Source organism: Parambassis ranga, chromosome 22, assembly GCF_900634625.1.
Source record: "Parambassis ranga chromosome 22, fParRan2.1, whole genome shotgun sequence".
Taxonomy (NCBI): domain Eukaryota; kingdom Metazoa; phylum Chordata; class Actinopteri; family Ambassidae; genus Parambassis; species Parambassis ranga.
Window position 1 is genome coordinate 7,839,152 of NC_041042.1, and position 14,688 is coordinate 7,853,839.

At 43.6% G+C, this 14,688-nt stretch overlaps 1 protein-coding gene across 1 annotated transcript; it reads left to right on the plus strand.

Moving 5' to 3' along the window:
- Positions 1-5,226: 5,226 nt before the first annotated feature.
- Positions 5,227-13,264, plus strand: thbs1a (thrombospondin 1a). The gene is made up of 22 exons (XM_028395122.1): positions 5,227-5,383; positions 5,472-5,555; positions 5,756-6,315; positions 6,408-6,486; positions 6,572-6,661; positions 6,759-6,868; positions 7,213-7,338; positions 7,734-7,830; positions 7,920-8,093; positions 8,182-8,358; positions 8,445-8,618; positions 8,707-8,987; positions 9,074-9,292; positions 9,383-9,490; positions 9,855-10,014; positions 10,092-10,210; positions 10,471-10,705; positions 10,801-11,028; positions 11,112-11,383; positions 11,469-11,566; positions 11,664-11,803; positions 11,893-13,264. Exons 2-22 carry the CDS (start codon positions 5,492-5,494, stop codon positions 11,898-11,900), a joined length of 3,519 nt encoding a protein of 1,172 aa, XP_028250923.1. The 5' UTR covers positions 5,227-5,383; positions 5,472-5,491; the 3' UTR covers positions 11,901-13,264.
- Positions 13,265-14,688: the final 1,424 nt, after the last annotated feature.

Genomic DNA, 14,688 nt, shown 5'->3' on the forward strand with positions numbered 1-14,688 from the left:
AATTTTGCATCACAAGGCCTCTTCCTCTAATACCCCGTTCACACTGGGGAAAAAAATGTGGCTTAAGCAGGATTCGGCCGCATCCTGATCAATCCAGATGTGTTTTGTGTGAACACCTCAAATCCGGCTGTATCCAGTTTGATTTCAATCCAGCTAGATCCACCCATGAGAGGTGGATCTAGCCGGATTGGCTCAAATGTGGCTCAGGTGTGAACGCAAATGTGGCGAGTGAATCCGGCTAGCGACATGCTACTTCAGGTTAGCGGTGTGCTATTTCCGGGTTCACGGGGAGCGACACGGGACAAAAAATCCGCATGACGCATGTGCACACGCGGTCCTACCACGGCGTGAACAGACTCTGTATATTACGAGGCACCACCTAGTGGTTTGGAGGACAGCAAACATGCTGGATGAAGCCAGATTGAGTGCGGACACAAGTGTGTGCTAGCCAGATTTGAAAATAGGTCTGAACGCATCCAGCTTAAAGGCTGTCTGGGCTCAATCCTACTCTAGCTGGACTGACTTTCTCCAGTGTGAATGGGGCTTTTAGTCAACACAACAACACATTAAAATTTTATCAACCCTGAGCTGCTCCACCATGTTAGCCATAAAAACTAATCTATCCACAAGTCTGCACTCATTTCTGAGCACAGCTGCAGCAGGTTTTGAAACTGTTGCTGACATTTCTTTGTTTTTTAAGCTGTTATATCAGCTATGTAAAATCATGCAAAAAAAAAACTCCTAGTGTTTTCTTAAGGTGCACTTTTCTTTGAAAGTTAAGTGGTACAGCTACTTGTCAAACCATTCACTTTCCAAAAAAGTCATTATCCACTTGTGTGGCCATCAGGAACTCCTGATGTGATGAGCTTCATTTCTTTCACAAACCAAACACTCTGCTATTCTCCTTCTAAAAGACCTTCAGCATTCCTGGATACAGTTCTTATAGCTGAGTGAGGTCTGTCAGGTCATTAGTCAAAGGTTTATGTTTTGCAGCAGCAAAGTCAGAGCACAGCAGCAAGCGTTTACCGCCATCACTCACTAAACCTTTACTGTTTTGCTTGTTCAATTGGCTGAGAGCAGCATGGCCGACTTAATGTCTGACCATAAACAGAGAAAGAAGACAAGTCTTCAGAGCTTCTGTCCAACATAATCAGACTCTGACATCACTTGCCGGAATCCAGCAGATTCACTGCAACCAATTAATCATTTTCTTCCATGCATACATCCAAAGATGAGCGAGTGAAACCACTACAATAACATCCAAACCCTCTCCGGTCATCAGTGGGAGGGGTGGCTGGATTTATGCATAATCAAATATCTACTGTATATCATCAGTCAGATGTTTATTAATGGTGCATTTAGAGGAAGTGCGGACTATTGGAAAATGCTTACATGCAGACTTCAGTGTCCCACAGGCAGAGCAGGTTCTTATAATGCCGTTTCACAGAACATCATTCTCGCCCCGCTGCGCCAGCTCCAAAGCCACCGGTAATATCCGCATTTCCCTCTGTTATCCTTCAGAGGCCAAGCCTGGATTACGATCAATGATTTACAATGGCCACTGGTTCCAACTCATTTTAGTGTGCTGGCTTCTGCAGAAGACAAAACAGCTGAAAGAATTAAAGAAATCGTTTAGACTGGCACCACCCTGCCTTTTGTTATTTTCATAAATGATATCTTTGATTCTCGAATATCTTTGGAAGAGCCCTCAGCAAACAGAAAGACTGTTTGTTGTTGCTGCTGCTGCTGAAAGACGTTCAACAGGTCTTCACCTGAGCAGACAGGACTTACAGAGTACCTAGTGCCAGTGCTTTAAAAGTATAATATGCAAATTGGTAGTAGCACCTTTTTTCTAGAAAACTTGTAAAAAAACACTTTTTTCACAAGTTAACTTTACACATTGTCTCTTTAACCTGGTCACTGGTCCCAAAATAAATGGTGATATTTTGTCCCCTAACCACATTTTCTAACATTATCAGTGACTCATGTTGTTTTGCGTGTGACCGGTTTCCTCAGAATCCTCTCACTCACTTTTTCCATTTGAATTCTTCGGCAATTCTCCCAACAACATGACCTACACAAGCCTTTGCCCCCTGGGCATGTTTTATAGTGATAAAGTGAAGAGTGATGCATTCGAGTGTGCCAGATGAAAAGTTGTTAATACACGCTACACCTTTGTTGTATCTTATTCTGCAGTAAATCATCATAGCTTCAGGAAATGATGGAATTTATCCAGGTTGAAGTTGGTTTGGACTTGACATTTGATGACTTGAGTCATTGTACATTTCTGGTCAAATCCATCACAGTGATCTCCTGCGTCATATGTTTCCTAAACTGCCCGTTGTCAGATACTCATGCTGTTCCTGAACTGTCATGAACATAAAACTGATGCCAGTTTAAAAATGGAAAAACCCACATTCTGCTTGGAGTGAATAAACAAAAGAATCAAGTTTTTATTGAACCACAAAATAGCTCAGATTCAGCTTTTAGGGAACACTAACATATTATAAAAACCTTAAAAAAGGCTTCTATACTTGTTTGACACTTGTAATCTGTTACATAAAACCTGTAATCCGCTAAAGAGGGAGATGATGAAAAATAGTCATGCTACTATAATACTGTGCAGTGATACCTGTTTAACATCGGCTGATCTTTTTCATTAGTCGTCACCTTCCCCTGTATAAACTATAGAGTGCAGCTGTCACTGTTGTTTTTAAAGATTGCCCATGTTGCCATAGTTCCTACTTCCTTGATATCTGCGTCACTCGTGTGGATTTGTTTGGCTGACTCCCTGCCTGCTGCCAGGTTCAGGCCTTCACTGAGCACTGTGCAGGATTGCGTGCTTTTAGACTGGTCTGTAACATACATATGTAAAATGGCTGCTTTGGCTAGGAGATGTTACATGGTAAAGATGGTGTAGTTGATGTGTAGTTATTAGTGCTTGTGCTTTGAGTATTACAAGCAAACCATGCAGCTTTGTTTAAAGGGCGTTTCTCAGTAAACAGTAAACTGGGGTCTTCTCCATGGCTGGTGTGGTTAGAGCAGGAGGATCCCTGGCTGGATTCCTGGACGCTCAGACTGTGTGTCATTCCTCTACTGTCTCTCCTCTCTGTCCATATCAAATGTCTAAAAAATAAACACTTTATTGTGTTCATTGTGTACCTCTTTGAACCCTTTATAAAGTTAAACAATGCTGCAAAGTGATGATGCTGAATGAATGAATAGACATTTGAAAAAAATAAAGGAGGTACAGAAACAACCTGCACAGAAAGAAACAGGCAAAGTCTGTTGAGCTCCCACCCACTGTCACAGTATCTAAGTTCCCCACTTGGAATGAAGTTCTGGGAATTAAACTCTTGCTCACTATCTATGGCCTGTTTCCGTTTTGGCTCAGTTTACTGGGTATTCATCAGAACTTGGCAGGCCTCCTCACCTCCAACACAGTCTTGTCCCACACTGGGCACACCCTCAAAGATGTGTCCAGTCACACCTACCTAGAATGTCTCCAAAAATCTTTTTCCATGAAACTCGAGCCTATAACATCTCACCTTGAAGCCATATTTCCAACTGAATAACAGTTTGACCTGTGAGGCTTCATTACAGCCTTATCACCTCCTGTAGGCTTTTGTTTCACTGAGGTGAGCAGCACACGCTGTAAATCCTACATGTGACAGAAACACCAGAGGCTGTAAAACTCCTGTGCTCCTCTGGATACCTGGCTGACGAGCAGGTATCCAGATGTTGTGTCTCATCACAAACCCAAACCTATTTTTAGGCAGCCACACTATTTCAGAGTGTAAGTCATCGCAGCATGCGGGGCGCCTCCGTCTTCCCTTGTTTTTCCAGAAGACGTTCATCTCTGTCACTTTCTCACTCTGTTTTCTCCTCATCCAGAAGTCTGCAGGCTGCACGTGTGATTCAAAGATTAAAATGAAAGAAATCTGTCTTGATGGCAGCGCAGTGGTGAAGAGGCCACGGGTTAAGTGCCATAAACTTTAACCCTCGACTAAGAGTGATGTCATGATTTTAAGGGAATCAGGGCAAAGGTGATAACAGTATAATGACTTCTGGGAAACAGTGGACATTTTACTCCACCGCACTGATTTATACTTAATATAAAACTATGGCAAACGTTTTCTATGGCTCCCTGTCATCCCACCACTTTAATAAATAGATGTAAACAGATATTGTAGAATCGGGAAACAGTGGGGCTGAGGAGCACCGCTGTCACTGCAGTGTGTCATGGAGGAGGTTAATGGATGTTGCATGATGGAGAGCAGTTTGTTCAGTGACCCGCTGCTCCTAACTGATTCACACATCTCCAGGTTTTATCCATGCATGGTTGCAAACTGAGTTATTAATCCTGCTGGGATCTTTGGTAGTGAAGATGCACCCCCAGCAGGCCACATGCACAGAGCTGTGGGGCACTCACGTCTCAGATGGCTGCATACATTGGAAGATGTGCACGTTGGAGTGCTTCACAACTTGTCAAACAAAATCCCCATTCATTCCTACAGAATCCAAATTTTGTCATGTTTTGTTGGACTCTTTCTTATGTTAGAATGGGAATGTATTGTACTTGCATTTTTTATGTAGACAAATATTTTTTTCAAATAATGTAAAAATATGATTTTTCCTCCTTATGAGTGTGTTTTTCTACACACATTAATGATACAAATAAATTCATCCATCAGATCTCTCCCTCATACCAGCACGTGTGTTCATTACTCAATGAGCCCCCTGGTGGCCAGCAGGGTTATAACAAAATAAAAAGAGCAGAGCATAAGACTGATGAATGTCATAAATGTGAGTTGGAATGATGATTTAATGTTTTATGTCACTTTTAAAATGACTTATAGCTGGTTTTAAATTAGTGATAGGTGAATGTACATATTTGAAGCATATTATTAATAATACAAAATCATTCTGCCTATTTTTCCAAGCGTTAAATAAAACTTTTTGAAAAATAATTAACTTTTATTTGACCGGAAACGACCAAGTCTTGGCTTTGGTGCGTGTATGAAATATTTGTCCGGTGATGGAAATTCAGCTCAGGAATGCATTTTTTTCCCCTCTCACTTCGTATGTGTGTGTGTGTGTGTGTGTGTGTCGGATATTACTCTAGCTGTGAGGTAAGAAAAAGAGTCCATCCCCTCTCTGCAAGCAGCCGTCTCATTGGTCCAGCCGGGACCTCAGGAATGTCTTCAAACTGTTTAAATAGCGCTTATATCGACGTGATAAATCAGTGAGAATAAGTAGAAGCACCGGAATAAACAGGAGCTCACTCTAATCTAACTTCTGAGAGTGAAGAGCATCAATAATCTGACAGCGAGGACGCGTTTCTCTTCTTTCGAAAACTTTCCAGTGACAGCTTTCATTACAGGTTTGTAGATATTTGATCATTTTTTTATTTGAGGTATTTCTTTGATGTAGCTGTTGGGTGATGTTGTGTTATTTCTGTGTTGTAATAGAGCTCGCTTGAGATTTCAAGATGATGCTGTGTGGCATCTTTTTGCTGTTGATGCTTTGGAGTTGTGAGGGCGCACGGTTGGCAGGTGAGAATGGAGAATGTGTTTCCTCTCTAAAGGGTCGTTGTAATGTTAATATTTCAGTATATACCTGTAAAAAAACTGAATAGATGCACTTAAGTGTTATTTTTATATTTTGGATAAATGTCTGTTGCTGTCTTTGCGGTTTTTATTGTGCTTCGTGCGCTCTGAAGAATAACCGGCGCTCTTCTCTTCTCTGACCGCAGAGAGTCGGGATGATAACAGTGTGTTTGACTTGTTTGAGTTGGCCCGGGTGAACAAGAGACACAATGGAGTGAGTTTGGTCAAAGGCGCAGATCCCTACAGCCCCGCGTACAAGGTTCTGAACGCAGACCTGATCCCCCCCGTCCCCGACAGCTCCTTCAGGGACCTTCTCGACTCCATCCAGTCTGAGCGGGGCTTCCTCCTTCTGGTCAACCTGAAGCAGTTCAAGAAAACCAGGGGTAGTCTTTTGACCATCGAGAAGAATGACGGATCCGGACCAATTTTAGAGATCATTTCCAACGGGAAGGCGAACACCTTGGACGTGGTGTACTCCACCGCGAACCAGCAGCAGCTTATGTCCATCGAGGACGCGAATTTGGCCACAGGACACTGGAAGAACATCACGCTGTTCGTTCAGGATGACCGTGCGCAACTTTTTGTTGGCTGTGAGGAAATCGATGTGTCAGAGATGGATGTGCCGATCCACAATGTGCTGACCAGAGAGGTGGCAGACATTGCCAGACTCAGGATTGGAAAGGGAGCTGTGAAGGACAAGTTTATGGTAAGATCCAGAGTTATTTGTGGGGTTAAAATGACAGACTACACTGTATTCTATCATAAACTTGAGCATCTCTAACTAGATTTTTTTTCCAGGGAGTGCTTCAGAATGTGCACTTTGTCTTTGGCACCACCCTGGATACCATACTGAGAAATAAGGGATGCCAAAGAGGAGGTACGTCCTAAACAACAAAGTATTAGGAATGTTTTCTCATTGCATCCCAGTGAAAAAAAAATCTTCTCCTCTTTTTCTCCTGCAGCTACCTTAACTGATGTCATGACCCTGGACAACCCAGTTAACGGCTCCAGCCCTGCTATTAGGACTGATTACACTGGCCACAAAACCAAAGGTGCGACCTCGTCTCCTCAAAAAGTCGGCCTGTGTCTCTGTCCTATAAACTTTCAAGTTGAAAAGATTTATTGGCCTCTTTTCTCTCCTATATCCAGATCTGCAGTCTGTCTGTGGCTTCTCCTGTGAGGACATCGCCAGCATGTTTAAGGAGCTCAGGGGACTCAATGTGGTTGTTAAACAGCTGTCGAATGAGCTTCAGAAAGTGGTAAGGGCCATCAGGGTCTGCTCTTTGTCACCATTTACTCCCTCTTTCCCTCTCCTCTCTGTGTTCCCCTCTGCTTCCAGTTAACACATTCCCAATGCGTAGCCACTTGTCGCTGTAATGGCACTGCCCGGCCAAGTCCTTAATGAGTCCCATGTGAATACACAAATATGTTTGGCTGACAGTAGCATTTGCACTGCTTCGCTAGATTCAAGCAATGTCTTAATCACGGTGTTGGTCGGTGATTCATTTGTATTGGAACCTTGGCAAAGTTTAAATTTCCATCCTCAATCCTCAACCCCCTCCTCTCTCTCTCTCTCTCTCTCTCTCTCTGCCCCCCACCCCAGTCTCAAGACAGCTTATTCCTGAAAAATCACATGAACATCCACAGTGGAGTCTGCCTCCACAACGGCATCGTGCACAAAGACAAAGATGAGTGGACTGTGGACGGCTGCACCGAGTGCACCTGTCAGGTGAGTGTCGCCACACCTGCTGGAATGTAACCTCTATAGAAAATCATCTGAGGGAAGCCTCAGCTGTGCTTCCTCCATCCCAGCTGCAGAAAAGTCATATTAGTGTTTATGTTAGCACCTCCGTTTAATCACCTTGCTTCAGCCCAAAATCCATCAACACGCTGTCTAAAACTATCAGCAAAGCAGCATGGGGCTTCTTTTACAACATCAAGTGAAGGGTGCTTGTGGATTATGTAATTAGTTGGGTGTGAGTGAGGATTATGTTTTCTATCAACACAGCAGCAGTGTCATGTCCCTGATTAGATCACTCCATTGTGAAATATGCCAATTAGGATTGGAAGAGCACCAGCAAAGTCTTATTATTCTTGTACTCATTAAACTGTTCTTTTGTTCAGAACTCTGCAACTGTGTGTCGCAAAATCTCCTGCCCTCTGATCCCATGTGCTAACGCCACCGTGCCTGATGGAGAGTGCTGTCCTCGCTGTGGAACACGTAAGTTTTCTCTTAAACCTTGACTTTTACCAGATTTGTTTTCCCACAAAGGAATGATGCCTCACAGTGAATGTCCTCCACTCCTACAGCGAGCGACTACGCAGAGGACGGTTGGTCTGCCTGGTCTGAATGGACCCCTTGTTCGGTGACTTGTGGCCGCGGCATCCAGCAGCGTGGACGCTCCTGCGACCGCATCAACAGCAAGTGTGAGGGCACCTCTGTCCAGACCCGTGACTGCTACCCACAGGAATGTGATAAACGCTGTAAGTCACTAAACATTCTTCCATAGTGATAATATATTTTATTCAGCTTGATTACATGGTGAATTAATGTTGTATGCATTGATCACAGTTAAACAGGATGGAGGATGGAGCCACTGGTCACCCTGGTCTTCATGCTCTGTGACCTGTGGTGAGGGGGTCATCACTCAAATCCGGCTCTGTAACTCCCCCACACCACAGATGGGTGGCAAGGATTGCCAGGGAGAGGGACGCCATACCAAAGTCTGCCAAAAAGCACCCTGTCCTAGTAAGTTAAAAGTCAGCACTGAAGTATGAGCATGACAGTGTGTATGTATTCAGGGCAAAATAATGAAAACTGTTTTTACTTTTTAGTCAATGGAGGCTGGGGACCTTGGTCACCATGGGATTCTTGCAGTGTAACATGCGGTGGAGGAGTCCAGAACCGCAAACGTCTCTGTTCTGACCCTGCCCCCAAATATGGTGGAAAGGATTGTGTCGGTGATGCTACTATGTCCCAAGTTTGCAACAAACAGGAATGTCCTATTGGTAAGAAGCTAAGCTTTTACTTTAACACATGTTGTAATTCACAAGAGGTCACATTTTCACAGTACTAATTTTCTCTCTTGCTCCACAGACGGCTGTCTCTCCAGCCCATGCTTCCGTGGCACAACGTGCACCAGTTTCCCTGATGGCTCATTTAAGTGTGGCAGGTGTCCACCTGGCTACACTGGGGACGGCATCACCTGCAAAGACATTGATGAATGCAAAGAGGTCCCTGATGCCTGTCATACTCACAACGGAATCCATCGGTGTGAGAACACTGAGCCAGGTTACAACTGTCTGCCCTGCCCTGCACGTTTCTCTGGGCCTCAGCCTTTCGGAAGAGGAGTGGAAGAGGCAACAGCTAAAAAACAGGTTAGGATTATTACTAGTCTTTTGTGTATCTTGGCAGTATGCTAGTATCTTGTTTTTTTTTAATCCTCTGTCTACCATTTCTGTAGGTTTGCGCTCCTCGTAACCCCTGCAAAGACGGAAGCCACAACTGCAATAAAAATGCAAATTGTATCTACTTGGGAGTTTTCTCCGAGTCCATGTTCCGCTGTGAGTGCAAGCCAGGGTATGCTGGGAATGGACGCATTTGTGGAGAGGACAGTGACCTGGATGGATGGCCCAACAATGACCTGCTGTGTGTGGAGAACGCCACTTATCACTGCAAGAAGGTAGCCACACCCCACACCCCACACACAGAGGTACAAAAGGCCGTTATTACCCACAATTGCCTCCTTAACCTCTCCTTTGTTTCTTGATAGGATAATTGCCCCAACCTCCCCAACTCTGGCCAGGAAGATCATGACAAAGATGGCCTGGGTGATGAATGTGACCATGATGATGACAATGATGGGATCCCCGATGACAGGGTGGGTAATCACAGCACCAAACTGTGCTTTCCCTAGAGACCAGACATAGTAATCAGCTGTAGCCAGTCTTCCTCTGGGCAGCAGGAATCTTCATGTTTGTGTGCTTTCACCAGAAAGTGGAGAAGCACAGCAATAGTGTAATATAATTTCTGCACAAAGCCAGAATTGAGGATGAGGTGGCCTCTTGCCCATAATTAGTGTGGATGTGGAAAGTTGGGCAAGAAAAATGCAGTGGTAAAAATCACCAGAGGAATATTGCATTCTAGCTTAAAAAAATGAGCATGGAAAAGGAAAGTTTTGTTCCTATAAATAACAGTTCTTTGACCCATTTTAGTAATGACATTGATATTCTCTTTGAATTTAGGATAACTGCCCACGAGTGTACAACCCTGCACAGTATGACGCAGACAGGGATGATGTTGGCGACCGCTGTGACAACTGCGTGTTTGAAGCCAACACTGATCAAACCGACACCGACAACAACGGAGAGGGTGATGCCTGTGCTGTTGACATTGATGGTGATGGTAAGTAATCTCTCTAAATTCAATCCAAGTCATGACATTTGCACGGTTATTAAGGATAATGTGTATTTGCCAAATAGGCATTCTGAATGAGAACGACAACTGCCCCTATGTTTACAACGTGGATCAGAGGGACACTGACAGAGACGGGGTGGGAGATCACTGTGATAACTGCCCTCTGGAGCACAATCCTGATCAGGTAATCCCCTTTCACTTTCTTATTACTAGCTCTCTTAATGAAAGAAGAAAATATAAACTCCCTTTTTGTCCATCACTAGAAAAATGTAAATGTAGTTTTGCAGAGGTCCACCAGACATTTGTCCAGAAGGACATTGCATGCATACCTGAAAACAAGGGGCTGCCTTTAAATCGCATCCAGAGTAGCACCTTTCATATCCAGGCTGGTGAAAACACACAAGTGTGCAAATCTCATCTAAAAAGAATTCTTTTCGTCCACAGGTTGACTCTGACTCAGACCGTGTGGGAGACAAGTGTGACAACAACCAGGACATTGATGAAGATGGTCACCAGAACAACATGGACAACTGCCCCTACATCCCCAACGCCAATCAAGCCGACCACGACAAGGATGGCAAGGGCGATGCCTGCGACCATGATGATGACAACGATGGCATCCCGGATGACAAAGACAACTGCAGACTGGCCTTTAACCCGGATCAACTGGATTCTGATGGTGAGTCTGTGGCTCTACAGAACTCTGCTGCCATTCCAGCTGCAGGTGTGTTTTCAGAACTCCTTGTTGACAGCAGCCATCTTTGTTCCTCCTAGGTGATGGTCGTGGTGATGTGTGCAAAGACGATTTTGACCAGGACAATGTTTTGGACATCTATGATGTGTGCCCAGAGAACTTTGACATCAGTGAAACAGACTTCCGTAGATTCCAGATGGTTCCCCTGGACCCTAAGGGCACTTCTCAGATCGATCCTAATTGGGTGGTCCGGCATCAGGGCAAGGAGCTGGTGCAGACTGTCAACTGCGATCCTGGCATTGCTGTTGGTATGTAATACACAGACAGATGCCCTGCTACAAGTACATGAACACAGAGTAGCAGTTTTAAATGCTCTCTTATGTCACTTCAGGTTTCGATGAGTTCAGCGCCGTGGATTTCAGTGGAACATTCTTCATCAACACGGACAGAGACGATGACTACGCTGGGTTCGTGTTCGGCTACCAGTCCAGCTCCCGCTTCTACACAGTGATGTGGAAACAGATCACACAGACGTACTGGTCACACACACCTACAAGAGCTCAAGGCTACTCTGGTTTGTCAATCAAAGTGGTCAACTCCACCACAGGGCCTGGTGAGCACCTGAGGAACGCCCTGTGGCACACTGGAGACACTCCAGGACAGGTGAGATAAGATTACCTTTGAGACATAATTCAAGAAATGGTTTGACTTTTTCCTTTTTCTAACCACTGTATTCTATGATTTTCAGGTTCGCACTCTGTGGCACGACCCAAAAAACATCGGCTGGAAGGACTTCACCGCTTACAGATGGCACCTGGTCCACAGACCCAAGACTGGTCTTATTAGGTAAGTTCAAAATTTCAGAAGGATCCTCTTACATTCAAATACAAATCCATATCATGTATATTTTGAGGAGCTCCACTGATTATATATTCTTTTTCAGAGTGGTCATGTACGAAGGCAAGAGAATCATGGCTGATTCTGGAAACATCTATGACAAGACATATGCTGGTGGGCGATTAGGCCTGTACGTCTTCTCTCAGGAGATGGTTTACTTCTCAGACCTCAAATATGAATGCCGAGGTAAGCACACGGGTCATGGCTAGACCCTTTAAAAACCACCTCCCATCAAGACTTTTTTAAAATATTTTTTTTCTCTTTATTTCTTCCAGATTCATAACTGGTCCATAGAGAGCCTTCCAGAAGAATGTATGAATCTATGACATAAGACGTGGATCAATTTCTATTTGACTTTTTCTTTTGAGAAAAGCACATTGGAGGTATGTTGAGCAAGTGAGCTAACGTGGGGTTGAGCGACCTCAGGAGTTAAAGCCAAATGAAAGGTCAATAATAATTCTGCACCAAACTCAAATTACGAGCGCTGCTCTGCTCAGAAGAAATCGTCTTTCTCACTCTGTTTGCTCTGATCTGCATTGAACGAGGGCCACATTCGATCGCTTTGCACACCTGAACTGTTGTCCTCTGTGGATGAGGAACCAAAGGGAAGAGTGTTTTTTCTTTTATTTTATTTTTTTAATTCTTATTTTTGAGCATTATTATACATCTGCTGTGGACAGTATGAAGAAAGCAGAACTTTCTTAGACTGGGGTAAAAGGAAAAAAAAAGAAACTTTAGAAGGAACTGTTGAGGGACCGTGGACAGTATGAACTGACTGTTACTATCAAAGAGAGTGAATGTTATTTGTTGTGTGTTTGTGCGTGTATGCCACCCGATGAAGACAACCAAGTCCAAACTTGCTTAAAATTCATTAGAATTCCCATCACATCAGGCTCTCAGACATGTATGCATGTTGTTTTGTTTTTAGCCGAGGCTGAGGGCTGGCCCAAAATCATTAGTCTTCTCAGGAAAGAGCACAAAGAAGAGCACAAAATTCAGGACAGCACAGGGCTCCAGAGCAGGCATACTATACACTGCTTTGGAACAATAAATAATAATAATTTAATATCTACATGTTGGTGAGCATAAAACAATGAGGGCCACTGTAGTCTGTGTTTTCTGTATTGATCACAGAGGCTTTAATTCTGCATTTATATGTTATCGGCGACCCATTAAAACAACAGTAAAAAGTGAAAATAGGCATCACTTCTACATCTCTGTGAGCATGACCTGGTGTGTCTGAGCTTGTGTGTACATTTCTGACAAGAGAAAGAAAAAAGGAAACCCTTTATGTACAAATATTACCTCATTAATTCTTTTTTTTTGTATTGAGGCCAGCGATACACAGGAATCACTTGTCTTAGCAACAGAGGATGAATTGGTTGGCTTCTTTTTTTTTTTGAGCAAGACTTTTGTATCATTTATATGCTGTATATAAGATATTTTTGTAGCAAAAGAAGCCCGAACAGGAAAGTAAAGGACTAAAGAGATTATGTTGTGCGATATGTATTATCATGTCCATTTGTGATAAATTATTCTGTGTGTTTTTATTTCATTTGTGTAGATATATGCTATTTAAATAATTTATCTAGAAGCGTAGCCTCATATGGATGCGTTTCTGTCTGTATAAACTTATTTGCACACTGACATGAGGATGTCTTTGTTTTTTTTATGTGTCTTTTTTAATTATTAGTGAAGCTTTTCTATAAACATTTGTACCATAGTTTCTACCCAAAGTGCTGTTTATACTCTTACATGTTCTTTTATAATGTCAAGTGAACAATAAACTCTTATAGTAAGATCTGGCATTTTTCTTTTGATTTTATTTTGAGGAAATACATACATAGCTGTTTGTGTCTCACTGAGTTTAGGTGGACTTCATATCCACCTTTTTAAGGCTTTTTTCCCCAGGAAAGCAGAGGGAGCTGAGCCGCGCTGTGTCAAACGACTGGAATCCATTAGTTGAGTCTAGTAAAGCCTCGGAGAAAGGGAGTATCCTTGGGAGTCAGCAGCAGGAAAACACGGGATGAAGGATAACCTACATAAACGGCACATTCATACAGATCTGATTACACATTACACAGGCATCTCCTTACACCTTCAAACGGCAGCAGGCTGCACGGGCGGTAGACATGAGGAATTTTACACTCTAGAGTAATAAATTCACCAACTTCGGGGGAAGTGAACCTAACTCGTGGCTGCGGTCCGCTCATGCTAGTAGGAATATGCATTGAAATTCTATATAGCTTTGTCGAATAGATATGCAGCAGTATGTCGTCAGCAAACACACTGCTAATTGAAATCATTCAGGGGGTCAGAAAGAGTTGTAATCTACCAGTGAGAGTTGTGCCAGAGACATCCAGACAGTCTCAGTAATGCTGCAGGTCTCTTTACATTAGAAGTGACCTCATTCTTACCATAATGAGCTCACAGTGTTTCCATTACCCGAACCGACCAATGTATCTTCCCTTCTCAAAATATACTTTGTCAGTTATACACACGCAGTCAAAAAATGCAGCAGATGTATCCATGGAACCATTACGAAAGTTGAATCTGCATGTTCTCTCTCAGGCCTGAGCTGAGGTGTCTGTTTAGATTCCTGAGCAGATAGAGCAGCTAGTTCCACTGATAGCAGGAGTCTTAACCTTGGAGGTTCACCTGGCTGGTGTGTTTTCCAGCCCTGAGGAATGTAGAGATAAATCCTGCCATTTAGCCAGGGTCAGAATGTGTGGGTGAAGTGAAGAGTGAGATGAACAGGCCCATAGGTGTCCACTGCCAACAGAGTGGGAAGGCTGAGGGCCTCTGGGCTGAGGTCAGCCAGGTGCAGACCAGCTACTCATACTGTGCAAGCACAAGCAAATAAGAACCGTGTCAACAGCCTTCACAAATCTCTCAAGCTGGCCATCTTTTGTCAGTGGAATCTACTTATTGGAATGAAATTAAGCTTTAAAGAAGCCACAGAAGGGCCTTCTAATCTGTCCCACTCTGAAGCAGATCACCTATAGAGGAAGGAATGACTGGAATGCTCGGAGCTGAACTGGAACTGACTATCACTCCTGTGGCGCACACAT